Source organism: Mesocricetus auratus, unplaced genomic scaffold (assembly GCF_017639785.1).
Source record: "Mesocricetus auratus isolate SY011 unplaced genomic scaffold, BCM_Maur_2.0 Super-Scaffold_100676, whole genome shotgun sequence".
Lineage (NCBI taxonomy): Eukaryota > Metazoa > Chordata > Mammalia > Rodentia > Cricetidae > Mesocricetus > Mesocricetus auratus.
The window spans coordinates 77396784-77418023 of record NW_024429266.1 but is presented as its reverse complement, the minus strand read 5'-3'; the positions used below and the strand labels follow the sequence as shown (position 1 = coordinate 77418023).

The 21240-nt window shown below is 44.4% G+C and overlaps 1 protein-coding gene across 1 annotated transcript in view; it reads right to left on the bottom strand.

Annotated features, from left to right (window-relative positions):
* Tnfrsf11a (TNF receptor superfamily member 11a) overlaps nt 1-21240 on the bottom strand; it is a 58877-nt gene that overhangs the window by 17994 nt on the left and 19643 nt on the right. The window contains exons 2-7 of the mRNA XM_005081463.4: nt 14723-14804; nt 13186-13311; nt 9261-9404; nt 4795-4888; nt 1809-1897; nt 320-433 (exon numbers count right to left, since the gene is read on the bottom strand). Coding sequence (XP_005081520.2) covers nt 320-433; nt 1809-1897; nt 4795-4888; nt 9261-9404; nt 13186-13311; nt 14723-14804 — 649 coding nt within the window. The remainder of the gene's footprint in view (nt 1-319; nt 434-1808; nt 1898-4794; nt 4889-9260; nt 9405-13185; nt 13312-14722; nt 14805-21240) is intronic.

The window sequence follows — 21240 nt, the reverse complement described above, 5'->3', positions numbered from 1 at the left end:
CAATAAACAAAACACTTAATTTTTATGTGCATTGGTGTTTTGCCTTCATTTATGTCTGTGTGAGGGTGTCAGGTTCCCTGGAACTGGAGTTAAGACAGTTGTGAGCTAATGTGTGTGTGCTGGGAATTGAACCAAGGTCCTCAAGAAGAGCAGCTAGTGCTCTTAATGGCTGAGCTATCACTCCAGCCCCATAAGTAAACACTTTAAAAAGCAGATTCCATGACAGCCAGGGACAATATGCTCATCTCCCATGATGCTTTCCTGGAAAGTACCCATATTCTTCAAGGCCACTTTTCAGATGCCACCGCGGACACCGTACCTGTCAGTGCTTTCCCTCCCTTCCTGTAGTAAATGCCAAAGACGATGGCAGCAACTAACACCACAGAGATGAAGAGGAGCAGAATGATGAGACTGGGCAGGTAAATCTGGGCTTCTGTGGCGGAAGAAAGCACAGGGTCAAAGGTTATTTCATTTTACCAGGTTAAAAGATGATAAAGTCCTATAAATCCAACCCAAGAATCAACGATGCAGATGTCCAGGTAACCAGAGTGGAGAGCCCCTCACCTGTGAGAGGACATACTCCATAGCTTAACCCACCCTGCTCAGGGGCCTCCACTCCAGGAGAGGCCAGCCCAGGCCCACCGTCCTGTCTCTGCTTGAGAGTAAGTTGGATGCCATCCACCATGTGTACTGGTTCATTTCTCTGAGTTTGTCATTCCACGCCTGCTTTTCTTGCTCACAGCCTTATTGTTGTTCCGTGGCCTGGTTCTCTGCATGTTAGGAAGGTCTTTCCCATGCTGCTTCTGAGGTGCAGCTCACTACACAGCCACTCCCATAGAGCAGCCACACTCCCATGAAGAAGCCTCTGTTGGCCAGAGATTTTCTGTCAAGCTTTCAAAACTGTATTTAGATTAGCTTGATCCAAAAATACTCACAGATAATCACAGCGAGATCTAACAAGTGGCTTTCTTTGGCTTGGTGAAAATCTCCACAAAGACGCCCTCACTCTGACTATCACCCCCTACCACACCTGGGAATCGGCATCGACATTTATGTTTATAGCTTACCCCTAAGTCAGTGTAAAAAATATTATCGAGTAGCCTAGCATGTAGAAAAGCACTGAGTAAAATCTCCAGCGGGGGGGGAGGTGAAGAGAGAGAGAGAGAGAGAGAGAGAGAGAGAGAGAGAGAGAGAGAGAGAGAGAGAGAGAGAGAAGAAAATTTGGAATTGGGGAAGGTGCTGGAGAGATGGCAAAGTGCTTTGCTCTTCCAGAGGACCCAGGTTCAAGGCCCAGCACCTACATGGTGGCTCACATGACTATCTGTAACTCCTGTCCTGGGGGTCCAACACCCTCTTCAGGCCTTCTTGGGCTCTGAGCATGCATGTTATTCACAGGCATAACTACATAAAATAAATACATTTTTGGAAGAGGAAAGAAGAAACACATTCTGTTTGAAACAGGACAAAACAAAATAATGGGGCTGGAGAAACAGCTCGGCTGTTAAGAGCGCACTGGCTGCCCTTGCAGAGGCCCTGACTTGATTCCTAGCACCCACCTGGCAGTCACAACCTCTGCAGCCCCGGTGCCAGAGGGTCCTTTGCCCTCTTCTGGCCACCTCAAGCAACACACATAGGCGGTACACAAACACATACAATAAAAAAAGACTACATCTCTTAAGCAAATAAGATGTTGATGAAAAATGCAAAGAATGCCAAGTCAGTCATGGACAGAATGAGCCATGAATGAACCCCTGTGGCTACAGCTTGTCATTCTAGGGAGACCACCCCACAGGCTCTGCTCGACGTACCCTTGGGTGGTTTTCTCAGAGAAGAGCTGCAGACCACATCTGATTTCTTCGTCCCTGGGTGTGCTTCCATCCTTCCAAGGAGGGTACAGCTGTGAGGAAAAGCAGGCAATGAACGGCTGTGGGTGGACACTTTTAATTAAAAAAACAAACAAACAGAGAGATCTGGGATAACAGGAACATACTTAAACATAATAAAAGCTATATAAAGTAAACCAACAGCCAACATCAAACTAAATGGACAGAAACTCAATGCAATTCCTCTAAAATCAGGAACAAGACAAGGCTGTATACTCTCTCCACACCTTTTCAACGTTGTACTTGAAGTTCTAGCCAGAGCCATATGACAACAAAAGGGGATCAAGGGGATACAAATTGGGAAGGAAGAGGTTAAACTTTCACTATTTGCAGATGATATGATAGTTTACATAAATGACCCAAAGAACTCTACCAGGGAACTCTTACAGCTGATTAACACCATCAGCAAAGGGGCAGGCTACAAGATCAACTCAAGAAAATCAGTAGCCCTACTATATACAGATGATAAAAAGGCTGAGAAAGAAATCAGAGAAACATCACCCTTTACAATTGCCACAAACAACATAAAATACCTTGGGGTAATGCTAACCAAACAAGTGAAAGACCTGTATCACAAAAACTTTGAATCTTTAAAGAAAGAAATTAAAGAAGTCCTCAGAAAATGGAAAGATCTCCCATGCTCAAAATGGCAATCTTGCCAAAAGCAATCTACAGATTCAATGCAATCCCCATTAAAATCCCAGCACAATTCTTCACATACCTTGAAAGAACAACAATCAATTTTGCATGGAAAAACAAAAGACCCAGGATAGCCAAAACAACCCTGTTCAACAAGGCAACGTCAGGAGGCATCACCATCCCTGACTTCAAGCTCTATTATAGAGCTATAGTCCTGAAAACAGCTTGGTATTGGCACAAAAATCGACAGGTAGACCAATGGAATCGAATTGAAAATCCGGGTATTAACCCACACACGTACGAACAGTACTTCTTAAGGGTGGGGAACACCCTTAAGAAGTACTGAGAACACAGTGGACAAGAGTGAAGACGGGACTTCCGGGAAGCACTGAGAGGGTTTTGATGAGTGGAAAACACAATCTCCTCAACATAAATCCTGAGTAAAATGCATTGGGACACAGCACTTAGTAAGAACTACTGAGCCACATGTGGTGAGGTAACTGTGATCCTGACAGTGGGGCTGCTGGGCAGCCTGGTGAGACCCTGTCTGAAAACAGTGAATGACGGGAAAAGGAGAAGCAGACGCAACAGCTGCAGCTTGTGGGATGGCTGATGTGAGCCTTTTAAAAATAAAGAATACAGCTGGGCGGTGGCGGCACAAACATTTAATCCCAGCACTCGGGAGGCAGAGGCAGGCGGATCTCTGGGAGTTTGAGACCAACCTGATCTACAAGAGTTAGTTCCAGGACAGCCTCCAAAGCCACAGAGAAACCCTGTCTCAAAAAACCAAAATAAAATAAAATAAAAAGAATATATTTGGAACTGAAGACTCATTGTATTTATCACTAGTATTAAACAACGGGATGAAAAGATCCCAGGAGTCTGTTCCATATAACTCATGAGAAGTGCCATACTGTACGTTAGTTGAGCATCCCTAACCCCAAATCTAACAGTCACAATGTGAGAGTTTTAGAACACTGACATGAAATCTCAGTAAGGAAATTAGACACCATGAAACTTTGTTTCACTCACAAAAACAATCTAGAGTACATAATTGCCTTTAGACTATGAATACCGTGTACATGAGAGACAGTCCAGTTCTGTGTTTAGACCTGGCACCCTTCCCCAAAAGTTCTCAGTATACATGTAAAAGACTCCCAGAACCTGAAACACTTCCCAAGCATCGGATAAGGGATGCTCAGTCTGTATCCCACACTATCTCTACAAAACTTATCCCTGCAGAGAACTCAGAACCGCTTAAAGGGCTGCCAGTAGGAACTCAGTATGGAAATGGTGCTGTGTTTCCCCAGTGAAGTACACGGCAGCTTTAAGAAGCCACAGTTTCCCAATTCAGTGTAGAAAAAAATCATCAGGTAATTTCTTATGTTCAAAGCCCTGGGCTCATCCTCAGCAACAAAAATAATAAATAAACCTGAAATTGAAATATCAGAGAAAATGAAATATCACGATGATCATAGATGAGACCAAATCAAAGGCACAGATGGACCAGTGTTACGTGGGTTATAAAGAGCTTCAAGATTATCCAAGAACACCCAAAGCATTTACAGTGTAGACACCCTTCCACACTTCCAGATGAGCAGACCAGTGATGACGGGGTGTAGGAGTGGTGAGTGACAGACAATAAATGGCTTAACTCAAGCTGGGGACATAGCCCAGTCATACAGGATATGCCTAGCATGTCTGGAGGCTGTACATTCTACCTGCAGTAGCCCACCCCACCGCTGCCCAGACTAAGAAGTCGTAAACAATTTCAACTAAATCAAGTTAGGTGAAGGAAAAAGAAGCTGGAACTCAGGTCCTATATTTCTGAATCTAAGAAGTGGCACAAAGCTCTGGCACACACTGGGTCCAACAGCCAGCTTGCCAGGCTCGTTCCCCACTGTGGCGGACAGACTTTTTCCAAGAGGAAGCTAACCTAACACACTCAACCTCCGTCCACCCAGAGCTGCTGAGCCTGACCAGTCTAAGCCGGCCTTCCACCCAGAGCTGCTGAGCCTGACCAGTCTAAGCCTGCCTCCCACCCAGAGCTGCTGAGACTGACCAGTCTAAACCGGCCTCCCACCCAGAGCTGCTGAGCCTGACCAGTCTAAACCGGCCTTCCACCCAGAGCTGCTGAGCCTGACCAGTCTAAACCGGCCTCTCACCCAGAGCTGCTGAGCCTGACCAGTCTAAACCGGCCTCTCACCCAGAGCTGCTGAGCCTGACAGGTCCAAATGTGAGCAGGCCCTCGGGTTTCTGCATGGTCACTTACTTGGTCCAGGGTCTGCATTTGTCGGTGGATGAAAAGACATCTGAGAAGAAGCCTAGGAGGCAGGGCGTGCACACCGTGTCCATGTTGAGCTGCACTGTCACATACACAAAAGCCAACAGATAAAGCAAGGAGACACTTAGAGATCGGTCAGAATGGCGCCCCCGAACCGAAGCACAACCCCATCTGTGTCTGCCTGGCCACCTGTATCGCCTGCCTTCAGCTCCTCCAGGCCTGCGTGGAGGAAGTGCTTACAGAATTGTGTTCAGAAACTGGCTTCATGTCAAGCCCCTGAAACTACATCTGATGTCCGGCTAAGTCCAACTTTCCCTGACCAGATCTTCTACTGTTCAGAAGCACGGTCTTAGGCTTGTACATTTTTCCCATCGGTGTTACGTGGCTGCGTTTTTTGTTGTCTGGCTATTTCCAGCCTTCATGGCTGCACCAGCTTTCATCTGCAGACAAAGGTGGTGCCATCCCTGCCTTTAAGGGAAATGTGTTCCTCCAAAACCAAGATATCTCATTACTCTAAAATCTGGGGGAGCAGGGTGGTTGATAGTTGAAACATTTCTGGTCCCAAGCATTTTAAGCTATATGATACTATGCACTCCAAAAGTTATTATTTCAAAACCCAGAATAACTGAAATGTGTGTCCACTGTTGACTTATTAAATACATGGCGATGCCTTGCCACAGGGAAATGATCAGCTTCATTTCACCAGGCTAAGGAGTTAGAATGGTTACTACACTTTTTGTCCCCTCAGAGGAACTTCATAAGTCTTTTCCTCCTTGACCAATGACTGGTGTCAAGTTTTTCTACCAGTCCTGATATAACTACCTTTTAGGCCTGTGACCTCTGCTGTGATTGGTTGCCCGAAGCACAGAAGTAACTATAGCTAATGTGGAAGCAAACGGATTGGACTGTGCCCCAAGAAAACATAAATGTAAATGATGCGATAGTATGATCTTGCCTTCATGCACAGTACTCAGAGCAGAGGGCCGAGCCTGGCTAGTAAGCTTGATTCTGCTCTCATATTTCTCCTAAGCTAAACTAGCAACGTAAGAGATGCCTCAAGCTTTCTGTGCCTTCTATCTTTCTTGCAATTGACACACGACGATTTGGTAGGCACAAATGAACAATGCTGACTACAATGTGAAACCAACATCAGGCCATTGGCTGGTGCCAAACCCACAAATGACTTTTGAAATTAGTAGCACTTCTATGATTTGTTTTTATGAATACAAACCTAAAATAAGAAATTAAAATTCTTGGTGCATGCCTCATAGAATGTATATGTTTGATTTCTGTAATTTGGCAATAAATAAGATGCATTGTCACACTGATCTGGCAGTGTGACTGGCTGTGAAACAATTGTAACAATGCAGGACCATTGCCTAACTAACATTGATTGAAACAGCATTTTAAAGGATGAACAAGGGGGCTAGCATCCCACATCAGTCAGCTACCAGCTGCCTGTGATGCCAGCTCCAGGAATCCAACCAAGGCCTCTGGCCTCCTCTAGCAATGGCATTCGTGTGCGTGCGTGCGTGTGCATGTGTGCACGCGCACACTACACACACACACACACACACAGTCTTGCTTTGTTTTGTTTTTTTAGGACGAACAAAGGGTGGATGAGATAAAGGGGTTTGACCCCAAGTCTGATGACCTGAGTTTAGTTCCTGGGATCCCCATGATAAAGAGAGAAAACCAGCTCCCAGAACAACCTCCACAAATGGGTTTTGGTGTACACACACACACACACAAAGTAAAGTTACAAATTAAAAGAGTAATGCAATCTAGAAGTTTCTGAGAAGGGTTCAGGGACATTGTTTTCCATACATTTGACCCACGAGTGGTACCTGGAAGGCCCTATTTCCCCTTTTACAGCCAGACTTCTTACACTAGCACAAGAACTTACACTTCAGTCTGCCCAAACCCCACTGGGAACCTGAATCTTGACTGTGCTAAACTGAGCCAGGAGTTGAAATACTGGTGACCACACAGCTACACTCTGAGCAGCCTGGGCCTGCTTCTCTTTCCATACCGACCCACAGCAAACTTGTGGTCTTCACAGGATAGCATTTGGGACCAGGTCAGCTCTTTAGTTTGGGCATAAGTGACTTTTTTTCCCAGGGTCTCCTATAACCCAGACAAGTCTCAAACTCACTGTGTAGCTAAGGATGACCTTGAACTTCCTTCCGATCCTGATCCTCTAGGATTACAAGTGTGTACCACCATACCAGGTTTTATTCGGTACTGGGGATCAAAGCCAGGGCTCTGTGCATGTTAGGTGAGCATTGTACCAACTGACAAAGACATCTCCAGCCTTGAGTGAATTCATCCACCTCATATTCACCTACTGCCAAAATGTACCATTTCCAAGGGTTCAAGGTAGAGGGAACTGTCAGGTCTAAAACCCTGGACAAAAGCTGACTGAGCTGCCTATTAGCGGGTCAAAGCCGATGCTGGCCACCAGCAGTTTCTCCCAGCATCCTCAGTCCCTATGGGTTACAGGGTCCTCCAGGCTGGCATACCCCACCCCCACCCTGAACTCTCCTGGGCTGCCCTTCCCCCAGAGGCTCTTCTGGTATATAATCCAGACATTTTGGTTACATCAGTCCTTTTTACCTTATGTCCTGGCCTCTAGGTTTCCTGGCTCTCCCCTCCAACCTCTCCTTACATGTTCAGGGCCATGTTCACTCTGTACTCCCTCTCCCTCATACCTACAATAAACCTTCTCCCCCACCACACCTAGGAACTGTCATGCCCTCCTTTTTATTTCTTTTATTCATTCAAGAACATCTTCCAGAAATCATAAAGACGGTGGGCAGCACCCTAGTTCGGAAAGGCGGTAAATCTGTGGCAAGGCCAAAGGCAGTGTCTACTCTGGGAGCAGAATTTGGAGGGAGCTGGCTGTGGTAGGGAGGTTTGTCTTTACTGGTTAAAAACTCAAGTTGACTTTTCCGAGACAGCATGTGCAGGTGAGTCAGCCGCTGATGCAGAGAGGCCTGCCGCCACACTAGCTAGATACATTCTTCCATGTGGGTTCAAATGAATAATATTTCAGTTTTCCCAGCCCTGCCCAAGTATGCTGGCTGTAAGTGAAAGACTGGCAAGCATAAGCAATCGTTTGTTGTGCCCTGAAAACCTGCTTTGTAACGCTTCCTAGAAGCTGGGAGAGCGAAGGGCTCTCAGAAGCACTTCCGCAAGTCAGAGGGGTTGTTTCTGCTTCTTTGCTTTCAACAAAGCAGAAGGACACAATGGAGTTCTCAGATGGCAGATCAGTAAAAATAGCCCCAACCTCAGGTCACTTTGTGAGCAAGGATGTCACTGGGAAGGTTCTGGGGGAGCTGTGTTTCTCAGAAAGCGAGCTCTGCGTGCTAACGTGTAACACTGATGATGCACCCAGCTGAACACAAACATGGGGGACAATCTCCCTCTCACAGTTCAAAAGCTGTGAGTGAGTACGTGCTCTTGGCCAATTACATAGTAATGAGCACGGTGACAGCTCAGCCCAGAAAAAAAAACCCTCATTTTTACCCTGTGAACCTGTCAAGTTAAGGTGTTTTTTCTTTTAAGCAGATTTCAAATTAGTCCTTATTCTTATAAGAAGGAATACGAAGAGGTGCCTGGGAAAGGCCTTCCAAACTAAGGGAAGGAGGCAATTCTGAGTGCAAGGTGCGTGAGCGCCAACAAAGAAAAGGAACTGTGTGAGTCAAGCTAAGCAGCGGTCAGGAGAGAAGGACTTTTACAGTCCTGCGGCTGGTGTGCGTGGGTATAGGTCAGAAGACCTCCGGTGTCTGTCTTCACAGGCTTCCACATCTGTGTTAGGCAAAGTTTCTCACTGGCCTGGAACTTTGCAGAGGCTAGCTGACCACCCTGCTCCAGGGAGCCGGTGTCCCAGCTTCCACCTTGTGCTGGAGCTGGGGTTAGTTTTGAATGGGAGTTCTTGGTCCGGCTCAGGCTCTCATGCCTGTGAAGCACATTATAGGCAGAAACGTCTCCCCAGCCCTCTACTGCCTGCTTTCAAAGTGCTATTGCAGCTAGAATTTCCCAACAGCTAAGTCTTTAGGAACTCTTTAAATCTGAAATTAATATCTATGTTAATTTACAAGTGTCCCGAGGTGCGCACCCCCTTCTAAGATGCTGCATGCATATTAGTGCCTTGGAGAATCCCTGCACTATACTATTAGTTGCTTAGTCTTACAGACTGAGGCCCATTGCCACAAAGAGGAGGGAGGGTAGGGGAATTTGGGCTGACTGCCCGCGTGCTGTTCAAAGCTGGGCTAGACTGGTTTTTAGCCCACTCTGAGGTTGCTCAGAGGCAGCCGGGTCCTTGACAGAGCCATGATAAATCCCTGGAAGCCTCTGGGCAGAGGTTAACAGTAGGGTTCTGTAGGCTAGTAGTCACACGTGCGCCTGCGCGCACATACACGCGCAAGCATATACACTGAAGGGAGCCTTACAGGGATGCTGGGCTCCGAAGCCCGGTGCGCACTCCATGTTGCGTCGGCAGCACTCGCAGTCTGGGTTCCAGTGGTAGCCAGCCGTGCAGGCGCAGCGCCGTGGGGCTGTGTGGTTGCCAGGGTCCACTGCCACCAGTGCCTTGCCTGCGGGAGACATGGGATGATCAGCCACCAGCAAGGAACAGGAGATGCAGATGCACTGACCACCCGGTGCACCGTCCCCACCCAGCTCCAAACAGCTGCATCTGGCCGCCAACAGAGTGACTCACTGGGTTTGAGGAACTCCAGAGTTCCTTCCTGCACTTCCTTGTTGGTAGGAAACCATCCAGCATACCCCTTTCTTCCTAGTAATTAGGAGTTGTGTGCTCTAGAGTTTTGTGTTCGTGGGTTTAATTGCTTTTGGAAATGCACAGCAGTTCACAGCTGCTTGATTTTTTTTTAATTTTTTCAAAAGATTTTTAAATTAAATTAAATTGTTTTTGTAAATACAGATGTCATACAACTGTTAAGCAAAGTTTAGATAGACCCAACGGAGTTTCTGGGGAATGTGAGTTCATACTGCGGTCCTCAAAGGCTCTGCGGCACTCACGCAAGAGCTCAAAGCAGAGAAGCAGGCAGCAGTCTGTCTGTCCTATGGGCCAGGGGTCATAACCCCCAAACACACACACCTCTTCCCAGTAGATGGAAAGTGCTTGCCTTCTTGTTCTAATTCTCTGGAATATGATATATGGGAATTTAATTATATAGTAAGCTAAGTACCCAACACACACAAATCATTGTTGCTCAGGTTGACATGAATTCCCTTGTTCTCTATAATTTCTATTGACACTTGAAGTGTGTTTGCAGTCATTCCTGGACATGGGTTTGGAATCACTCTACACAGGGGCCTGTGGAAGATTTTCTTTCTCCTCTCTGCCTCTGCCTTCCAGGAGAGTGCTGGGGATTGAAACCACAACCTCATGCACTCCAGTAAAGCTTTCTACCAGCTAGCGAGGTTCCTAGCTGAAATGAGCATCCCTACTGCAGTCTATGCAGTGCCCTTTCCTATCCTTGGACCTTTATTTGGCAATGTGCTTATTTTAAATGGTCCCATGTAGTAAGTACATACAGGAAGACGGTGATATGCCCTGCTCAGAAAACATGTGGTATAACGTTTGTATACGTTGGAGTTGTGTACTGAGTCAACAAAACCTACCTAGTAAACAGTGACACACACAGGACAAGGGGGTTTGCACCTGTGATAAAGGCCTCTCTCTGATCAGGGGCTTGTAGGAATCCGGGCCTGAATTCTCTTAGGCGCTATGACTGACTTGGAACTCACTAACTCATTGATTGTGGTGACTTCATAGTATACAGTTACTGTGGATAAGAGAACTTAATTGTACAGGTGTGCACACGCACACGACATGAAGTCATAACACTGTTTAAACCTCCCAGGTGGCTGGAATGGTGGCTCACTGGTTAGGAGCACACACTGTTCTTGCAGAGCATCTGAGCTCTACTCCAGACGCCCACGTCCTCCAGGGGATTTGACCTTTTTTTTTTTGCCTCCTTGGGCACCTTCACACATGAACATAACACCCTCTACACACATACTCATAATTAAAAATGAAATTTTAAATGAAATGAAATGAAATTAAATTAAAAAAGAAACAAACAAAAAATGCTGAAAGGCCCCATCTCATCTGGATTTTCTATGGGGCTCTTGTACCTTAACTTCCAGAGGGAAAAGAGAAGGGGAAAATCAAAACCTGCTTCTTCCTTCATTGCCTCAAGTTACAGCTAATTAAGAAGGGGCTTTTCAGACCCAAGCATGAGCCCCATTTGCCCTTGTACCCGCTGCCCAAACCCTCACAGGACAAAGGGCAATTTTGGGGGAAACATGTACATAGTACATATAAGCATACGGGAGCACACATCGTTTCTCTGCAAAGTACTACAGGACCCCGGGCAAGTGTCAGCGATTGGGGGTGGCAAGCGTTTCAGAACAATCTGATGTTCTCAGTGCTCAGCTTTCATTCACTTTGGCAGCAGACAGAATGAATCCTTATTTCCAACAGACAGCAATGAGTCAAGGTCATCAAAGGAAATAAAAAGGGCTTAATCAGATGCTTGTGCCTGTGGGGTTTCCACAGTACTTTCTCCAGCCTAAAATCTGCCAGTAGTCTCAAACACACTAGGAGAATGAGAGTGTTCAGAGATGCTTATTTCCTAGCTGTAAAGATCAAGTCACTAATAACCAGTCTCTCTTAGCACCAGCCCTAAATAATATGCCCCACTAGGAGACAGAGAGAGGGCTCAGAGGTTAAGAGCACTTGCTGCTCTTACAGAGGACCCAAGTTCAGTTCTTACTGCCCACATCAGAGGGATCTGTTGCCCTCTTCTGATCACCTTGAGCAGTGTGTGTGTGTGTGTGTGTGTGTGTGTGTGTGTGTGTGTGTGTAAGAACTGATGAAAGCCTGGGCTCACCTTAGAGTGGTGTGATAATCTGACCACCCACAGGATAGCCAGGGCTATCACACAGAGAAAACCTGTCTCAAACCAAAAACCCAAAAACAAAAAAAAGAAAGAAAGAAAGAAAGAAGAAAAGAAAGGAAGGACGAGAGAGACAGAAAGAGAAAGAGAGAGAGAGAGAGAGAGAGAGAGAGAGAAAGAAAGAAAGAAAGAAAGAAAGAAAGAAAGAAAGAAAGAAAGAAAGAAAGGGAGAGTTTCTATGAAGCATCTGACTAATAAAGAAAAGAGACAGAATCTAACACCAATGTCTGGGATGTATGGGTTCCCTCATGAAGACAGATCTAATTAAACTTACGCACACACCTGTAATCCTAGCACTTCTGAGGCAGAGGGGCAGAAGCAGAGGCAGAGGCAGAGGTAGAGAAACAGGGGTAGGTCAGCAGGGGGCAAAGGCAGGAAGATGGAGGCCAGGCCATGTTGGAAGCCACTATATCTAAAAAAAATCAAGAGTTGGTGATATCACTTAGAGATAGATCATCTGGCTGGCATGTGTAGGCCTTGAAGTTGATCCCCAGGACTGGGGAATAATATCCAACTCATACTAACTGTAGTGAATATTACAAAAATAACGTTCCCACTCTTATTCATCTGAACTATACTACACATGAAGGGGTTTCCCCAGACCTTAGCCGAAATGAACCAGTATTCTATCAGCCTTCTAAATTTAATGTACAATACAAGAAATATCAAGGAAAGAATATGATAAATGACACCCAGGGGTGCAATCATCAAAAGCACAGCAGAATCTCCTCTAGGGGAACATGGTGGATGCTTTAGTAGTTAGAATAAAAAATGGAAAAGAGAGAAAAGAACCTCTTAGGGCATCTATGAGACATATTTATATCCTGATTCCTAAACATAAGCTATATTTTTTAAATGGAGCTGAGCATGGAAATGTATTCCTGAACTATAGAGTGAGATCCTGTCTCAAACCCATATACATACATACATACATATGTAATCCAGCTTCCCTTCCCAAAATTGCGACAGCCTGGTAAAGCAATTAACTGTAACAATGTTTTCATTTACTGTTTGGGGGAAGATTTATGAGTTAGAAGATCAGTTTGAGTCCTGCTTCTCATATGTTAATCCTGGATAAATTAATCTAACGTTTCAATTTCTCTATCTTTAAAATGGGTCAAGTGCAGGATTAAATGACACAGACACACCAAACGCTGTGGCAACATTTTGTTAATGGTAGGATGTGTTCACAATTAAGGTGAAGAGTATATTCTGGCGCAGAAAGATGAAAATTTGAAACTGCGCACTGTGGCCATAAAACCAGGAGCAGAACCTTTTCCTACAAGCGTTCAAAGGAAAAGCAGCAGGCTTACTTAACACGCTTCTGCAGAACAGGTTTAAGGAACAAAAGATGATGGTGTATCTCCACCCCCCAGTTTGACCGACCCACCTGCATCACAGACTTTGTGCAGCAAGCATTTATCTTCTTCATTCCAGGTGTCCAGGTACTCATCTAGGCCACAGGGCAGACACACACTGTCAGAGGTAGGAGTGCATTTAGAAGACAGGTATCTTCCTTAAATGGAGAAGACAATGTACCAATCAAAAACGTACCAATGGCAATAAATGTGCTGATCAAAACTAAACAACAAACTGGGCATGCTGGCGCACACCTTTAACTCCAGCACTCAGAGTTAGGCAGAGGCAGGAAGGTTTCTGAGATCCTGGCTAGCCTGGTCTAAGGAGCAAGTTCCAGGGCAGCCAGAGTTACAAAAAACCAACCAACCAAACAAAGAAAAGAAAACTAACCCACAAGAGCTGATGCTGAGCATGTGTGAGGCTCCAGGTTAAATCTACAGTATACAGAAACAGCAATCTGCTGGTCTAGTTTACAGAGCAATTGATCCATGAAGCCTTTAAGACAGCCTAAATACGTGAGGTGAGCACACTCCAGGAAGTGAACACACAGTACCTGGGCTCCTCAGGTCTCTGCTGCCTCAAACATCCTGCCCCAGGTTTCCTGCACCTACTGTTGCTCCCTCCTAGATTTGCTCTGATTACAGTGCTCTCTTAGTTTGTCTAAATAACCAACCAACCAACCCTCTTTTACACTTCCAAACTCCTGACTGAGAAGCAGAACTCAGAAATGAAGCTATGCTCTGAAGAACTTGAGGGGTTTGCAGGAATGGACCAAGAGACAGAGAGGGCTAGGTAGAGGATTGGTCTTCCCCTCCCATCTTCCAACTCTCCTCTACCTTCAACATGAACAAATGGATCCCCATGCTCTATATACACTACCAGCTAATGGCTAGTTTACTCTGACCAAGACTCATACACTGGCACACGTTTACATGCATGTGTGTATGTGACAAAAGTATTGCCTCTGTGTCCTGTACATTCAAGAGATATTTGCAGTTGAAACACCCAAAAAGATCTTAGTTACAAAATAACCCAGATTCTGCTGAACAAGAGAGAGTAAGGACCTAGCAGATTGGGACTCCACAGGTGCATACAAACACCAGCCACACTTGTGGAAGGTGTTGGCCAGCCCCCTTTGGATCCTTTGGCTGGTATATGGGAGAAGATCTGTCAAGGGTTAAGAAATTCTGGTTTGGTTATTCCAAAATAAGACTTTTGTGCACAAAAGTGTCAGTTGTACTACATGTTTTACGAGGACATGATTTTAGGCAATCCTTCTGTCTCAGGAACACTAGAGGATCAGTTTCTGAAACTGCCTTTGATGTATAGGTGATGTGATCTATTGAGGGAAAGCATTCTGTCTTCTGGGTAACAAATATCACTATCTACAACTCTCATGAAAAGTCTATGAATTTCTTCCTTCACCTCTTAGGACAAAAAAGAGAGAGAAAGGAAGGGAGGGAGGGAGGGAAGGAGAGAGAGAGAGAGAGAGAGAGAGAGAGAGAGAGAGAGAGAGAGAGAGAGAGAGAGAGAGAGAGAAGCTAGAGAGCCCTGAGGGGCAGGAGTACCTGGTTCGCATTTGCTGCAACACCGTCCAAGGTGCTCATAATGCCTCTCCCGGGTGCATGGAGGTGCGACCAGGAGGGTCACCTGAAAAGAAAAGTGACATCAGGAAGACATTTCACACAACTTATTCCTGGACAGCATGAACAGTGAATGGCTGGGCTGGAGAGACAGCTCATTGGTTAGGGCTTTGCTGCCAAGGCCGATAACATACGGAAAAGTAGAGAACCAACTCCCAAAAGTCTGTCCTCTGGGCTCTTGTGAGTTCCCAAACACACAAAACAAGGAAAGGAAAATGAACTGTCAAGTTGTATTTCTACAAAGCATATGAAAATACTATAAGCTTCTCATGCTACCAGCTTCAACATTTTCACTTTCTTAGGCTAGTCCATTTTACCTAAGGACATATAAAACCATCCTTTTAGCACAGGGCTTGACCTTCTTAGACAGCTAAAACTCTTGGGGAACACAGAGTAGTAGGGAGAATTAAAGGGAATTTCCATGTGTGAGAGAAGGTGAAAACTACTTCATGAGAGACACTTAAGTTGGCCCCAGCCTACAATCCCATGGCCAGAGAGTCTGGGAAACAGAAACTTCATTTAGTGGCTGATCGAAGAAGAGGCAGACTCCCTTGGTTAAGTACTGAGCTGAACTCAAGAAAGCCAGTAACAGAGAGGGAGGACTGATGACCAAAGGGATTAAGACTGGGCTGGTTTAACCCCCAGAAACAGCTGACCTGACAAAGGTTAACTCTTGAATCCCAGGCATCAGCCTGGGAATCCAGCATGGGACTGATCACGACCCCCTGAATCTGGGTGTCAGTGAGGAGGCCTAGGGAATCTATTGAGCCTTGGGCAGCAGATCAGTACTCATCCCGTGTATACACACAGACTTTGGACTCCCACAAAACAATGTGAGGTGCACTCTCACCCTGAACTCTTGGGGAAGGGTCTAGGTCCTGCCCTATATGAAATAACAGACTATGGACACCCCCATGGAGGGCCTCACCCTCCCTGGGGGAAATGAGGGGATAATGGGGGGGTTAGGGGGAGGGCATTGGAGGAGGGGAGGGAAAGGGAGAGGGACCTGGAACTGATTTGTGAAGCAACCTTGTTTCTTATCTAAATTTAAACTGAAAAATAAATTAAAAAAAAAAGAAGTTGGCCCCAACCCCTCCCACCTCATCATCATTCCTGTTATCAACCCTTATCCCCCAACTCTGGCAGACTCCATAGACCCAGATGTAGTCCCCACTGGTCAGAAAAATGAACAGTACCCTCTCTCCTGGGCTCTGTATTCTAGTCTACAACTTTTTGGAAGAAGACTTTGGCTTTACTGGATCTAGGGACCCAAAGCACCCAGAACCTCAGTAGAGACACCCTACTGGACCTGAAAACTTGTTAGTCACCACTTACGCCAAAACACCGGAGAAGAAACAGAAAACAAAGGTACTAAACACCCATCCATCAAAGACAAACACAGGAGTCAACACCTAGACATACAATCATCCCAAATCCAGATTCCTAAACACCACTGTAAGAAGACAACATCAGAAAGGGCAATGTTACACTACTAGAGGCTGCTGATCCTATGACAGGAGGACCTGAGCATTCCAATGCAGCTGAAGCACAGGAAAACAACTTTATGAAGATGATAGAGGTTCTTATAGAGGAAATTTTAAAAATCCCTTAAAGAAATTGAGGAAACACAAATAGAAATATTGGAAGAAATCAATAAATGCCTTAAAGAAAGCTAAGAAATCCAAGAAAAAGAAAAAACCCAAACAAGTGAAGGAAATGGTTCAAGACCTGAAAATGGAAATAGAAGCAATAGAGAAAACACAAATGGAGGGAATTCTGGAAATGGAAAATCTGGGTAGGCAAACAGGAACCACAGATGCAAGCATCATCAACAGAATACAAGAGATAGAAAAGAGAATCTCAGGCATTGAATATACAAAGATACAATACAATATAGAGACAATAGGTTCATCAAAGAAAATGTTAAATTAAAAAATTCTAACAAAAAACATCCAGAAAATCTGGGGCACCATGAAAAGACAAAATCTAAGAATAATAGGAATAGAAGATGGAGAAGACTCACAACTCAAAGGCCCAGAAAATATATTCAGCAAAATTATAGAAGAAAAATTTCCCAACATAAACAAAGACATACCTGTAAAGGTAGATGACGCTTAAAGAACACCAAATGGTTTGGATGGGAAAAAAAACAGTCCCCTGGACACATAATAATCAAAACACTAAATACACAGAATAAAGAAAGAATATTGAAAGCTGCATAGGAAAAAGGTCAAGTAACATATACAGACAGATCTATCAGAATTTCACCTGACTTCTCAATGGAGACTCTAAAAGCCAGAAGGAAGGACCTTTACAAATGTCTTGTGGACAATAAAAGACCACAAATGCCAACCCAGACTACTTCTTTATCATCATAGATGATTAAAACAAGTTATTTCATGACAAAGTCAAATTTAAATAATATCTGTCCACAAATTCAACCCTATGGAAGTTACTAGAGGTACTAGATAAAAACTCAAACCCAAGAAAGTTAGCTACACCCTTGAAAACACAGGCAATAGATAATCTCACACCAGCAAAACCCAAAGGACACAAATATAAAAGAAACCCAAATGACACAACACACACACACACACACACACACACACACAAACACATACCCATCACCATCAGAACAACAATTACAAAAATAACAGGAATTAAAGATCACTGGTCACTAATATCTCTCAATATCAATGGACTCATTCACCAATGAAAAGACACAGACTAACAGAATGTATACTAAAACAGGATCCATCTTTCTGCTGCATACAAGAAACACACCTCAATGTCAAAGATAGACATTACCTCAGACTAAAAGGTTGGAAAAAGATTTTCCAATCAGACAGACCTAAGAAGCGAACTGGTGTAGCTATTCTAATATCTGACAAGATAGACATCAAACTAAAATTAATCAAAGAGATGGAGAAGGGCATTTCATATTCATCCAAAGTAAAATACATCAAGAGGATGTCTAAATTCTGAACATCTATGACCCAAATACAAGGGCACCCACTCTTATAAAAGAAACATTACTGAAAAGTTTTAATCACACATCAAATTCCATACATTAATTATGGAAGATTTAAATACCTGGCTCTCAGAAATGGACATGTTTTCATAATCAAAACAAAGACTTAATGTAACAGATATTATGACTCAAATAAGTATAACAAATATCTACAGAACATTTCACTCAAACACCAAAGAATATACCTTCTTCTCAGTATCACATGGAACCTTTTCCAAAATTGACCACATACTCAGTCACAAAGCAAGTCCCAATAAATACAAAACAAATTGGGATAATCCCCTGTATCTTATCAGATCCCATGGATTAAAGTTGGATGGAGTTCAACAACAACACAAACTACAAAAAACCTACAAATTCATGGAAACTGAATAACTTTCAACTGAATTACCAATGGGCCAAGGAAGAAATAAAAAAGAAATTAAAGACTTTCTAGAATTCAATGAAAATGAACATAGAATATACCCAAACTTATAGGGCACAAAGAAAACAATGCCAAGAGGAAAGTTCACAGAACTAAATGCCTAGATAAAGTATTTGGAGAAACCTCACACTATTGACTTAACAGCACACCTGAAAGCTCTAGAACAAAAAGAAGCAAACACTCAAGAGGAATAGACAGCAGGAAATAATCAAACTGAGAGCTGAAAGAAATAAAATAGAAACAAAGATAATAATACAAAAAATCAATGAAAGGAAGAGTTGCTTCTTTGAGAAAATCAGCCAGGCATTGGTGGTGCATGCCTTTAATTCCAGCACTTGAGAGGCAGAGGCAGGCGGATCTCTGTGAGTTCAAGGCCAGCTTGGTCTACAGAGCAAGTTCCAGGACAGCTTCCAAAACAATAAAGAGAAACCCTGCCTTAGAAAAAAAAGAGAGAGAGAGAAAATCAACAAGATAGGCAAGTCCTATCCAAACTAACTAAAAAACAGAGAGAATATCCAAATTAATAAAATCAGAAACAAAATGGGGGAGATAACAACAGACACTGAGGAAATCCAGAGAATCATCATCAGTCATACTTCAAAAACCTGTACTCTTTGGGCTGGAGAGATGTCTCAGCCTTTAAAGCCTAAGCTCACCACCAAAAAAGCCTGTACTCCACATAATTGGAAAACCTAAAAAAAAATCACAAATTTCTTGATAGGTATCATATACCAAAGTTACATCAAGGGGAAATAGAAGAGATCTTATGGGTGGACAGGGAGCAGGTGAAGATGGGGATAAGAGGTCCAGTTGGTGGGGTATATGGATGGGGAGAGTACTGAAAGAAATGACTGGAAAGGGGGAATATTTCGACCTCAGGTAGAAACCTGGTGCAAGGGAAGCTCCCAGGAATATAAACGATGATCCCAGCTATGCAATGGTGAATGGGTAGCCTGAACTAGCCATCTCCTGGGACTGGGTGGGACTTCCTGTATAGAGATTGGGATGCCAGCCGGCCCAGCCATTCGACCTTTGACCTGTAGTCTGTCCTGCCTGGGATGTGTGGGATGGGGGGCAGTGCAGAGCACTGGTGGTATGGAGATTGTGGGAGTAGCCAACCAATGACTAATCCAGCCTCAGATCCGTACCAGGAGAGTGAGCCCACCCCTGACACTGTCTGGAGCACCAGGACCTAGAGTCTGGATGACCCAGGAACCTAAGATAGAACTAAACATGATTGGAGAAAAAAAAGTCAACGTAATAACGTTCTGCTATACTCATAAGTTGGTGACAACCCCAATTGTCATCAGAGAGGCTTCATCCAGCAATTAATGGAAATAGATGCAGAGACCCACCCACAATCAAACAGGCTGAGCTCAGGGAATCCTGCTAAAGAGAGGGAGGAAGGATTGTACAAACCAGAGGGATCAAGGGCATCACAAGGGAACTCACAGAAAACAACTAACCTGGGATCATAGGAACTCACAGAGACTGGGTTGACAGCCAGGAAGCCTTCATGGGACTGACCTAGGCCCTGTACGTATGTGTGACAGTTGTGTGGCTTAGTCTACTTGTAGGACTCCTAGCAGTGAGAGCAGGGGTTGTCCCTAATGCTTTGGCTGACTTTTAGCAACCTATTCCTCATACTGGGTTGCAACAGCCTTAAAACAAGGGGTAGAGCTTAGTCCTACTGCAACTTAATACGCCATGCTTTGTTGATACCCACGGGAAGCCTGCCCCTTTCTGAAACAGAAACAGAGGAGGAGTGAGAGGGTAGAGGGGAGGTGGGGGAGAAGATTGGAGGAGAAACTGAAGTCAGGACATAAAATGAGTGAATAAATTTAATTAACTAAAAAAGAAGTTGGCCTCACTTCTCCTGTGTCAGTGGGGATCTGCTCCGTGAACTCGTACAAGGAATGTAATTAGTCAATCATATGATTAAACCAGAGGGTTCACTGTTACAAGCTTCCCATGTCCATTAGAGGATATTTAACACTGCTTATCTTCCAGAATGCCAAAACATTTAAAAAGTTGAAACAGCAAAGACTTGGAGGCACTTTGAGGGTTAAGCCCCAGTGGCTGTTGCCTGGGAATCCAGCCAAGGTGTTTGCACACTCAGAGACTGTGTCTCTTTTCCAGGCTTAATGATTTGAAACTGAAATGCGCCCTTCATGCTCAGGGTTTGAACTTACTCCCCAGATGGTGGCTCTGTTTTGGGAATTTGTAGGGCCTTGAGAAGTCAGGGCCCAGTTGGCAGAAGTCTGTCATCAGCACAGGTCTCTGGAGGTTCTGCCTTCACTTTTGGTCCGTTTCCTGGTTTGCTGTGATGTAAACATCTTGTCACCCACTTCTGCCTCCATGAATTGCCCTCCCTGCCATGATGGAGTGATCCCTCTGAACCCATGAGCTAAAATGACTCTTTCTTCCTCTAGGTTGTTTCTGCCAGGTAGCATGTTCATAAAAAAAAATGAATGATACATGCTCCAAGTCAGTATGATTCGAATACAACAAAAAACAGCCATGTCCCCTATGATGACCACAGTCTTAGAGCTGTCTCTTCTAACTTCCTCAGTGTGAGGAGGCAACAACAAACACAGGGACAAGCAGTTAGACAGAAAACTGAATAGCCTGACATAATTGAACAGTTTCCCACATTACATGCACACCACTTGTGAAACTTCCTACCTGCTCCAGACAACAAGTTACAGACTCCCCATGGTGTTTAGAGTTAAATGTTAAACACATACTTGGGCAGGTGCTATGGAAGCAGATGAGACTGGCCTTAGAAGAGGAAGGCCAAGGAAGTTCTCAGAGACCTGGCAGTGAACTCAGCACATGGACATCAGCCAGATAAGGACATAGATAATAGAAACTGGAGGGAGGTAGGCAGACGGGTGAGGACAACTTTGTAAACAAGGTGATCAGTTTAAGTAGACACAGGAAAGTCTAAAAAGACATGGAGAGGGAGAGGAAAATGAAACCCTTAGT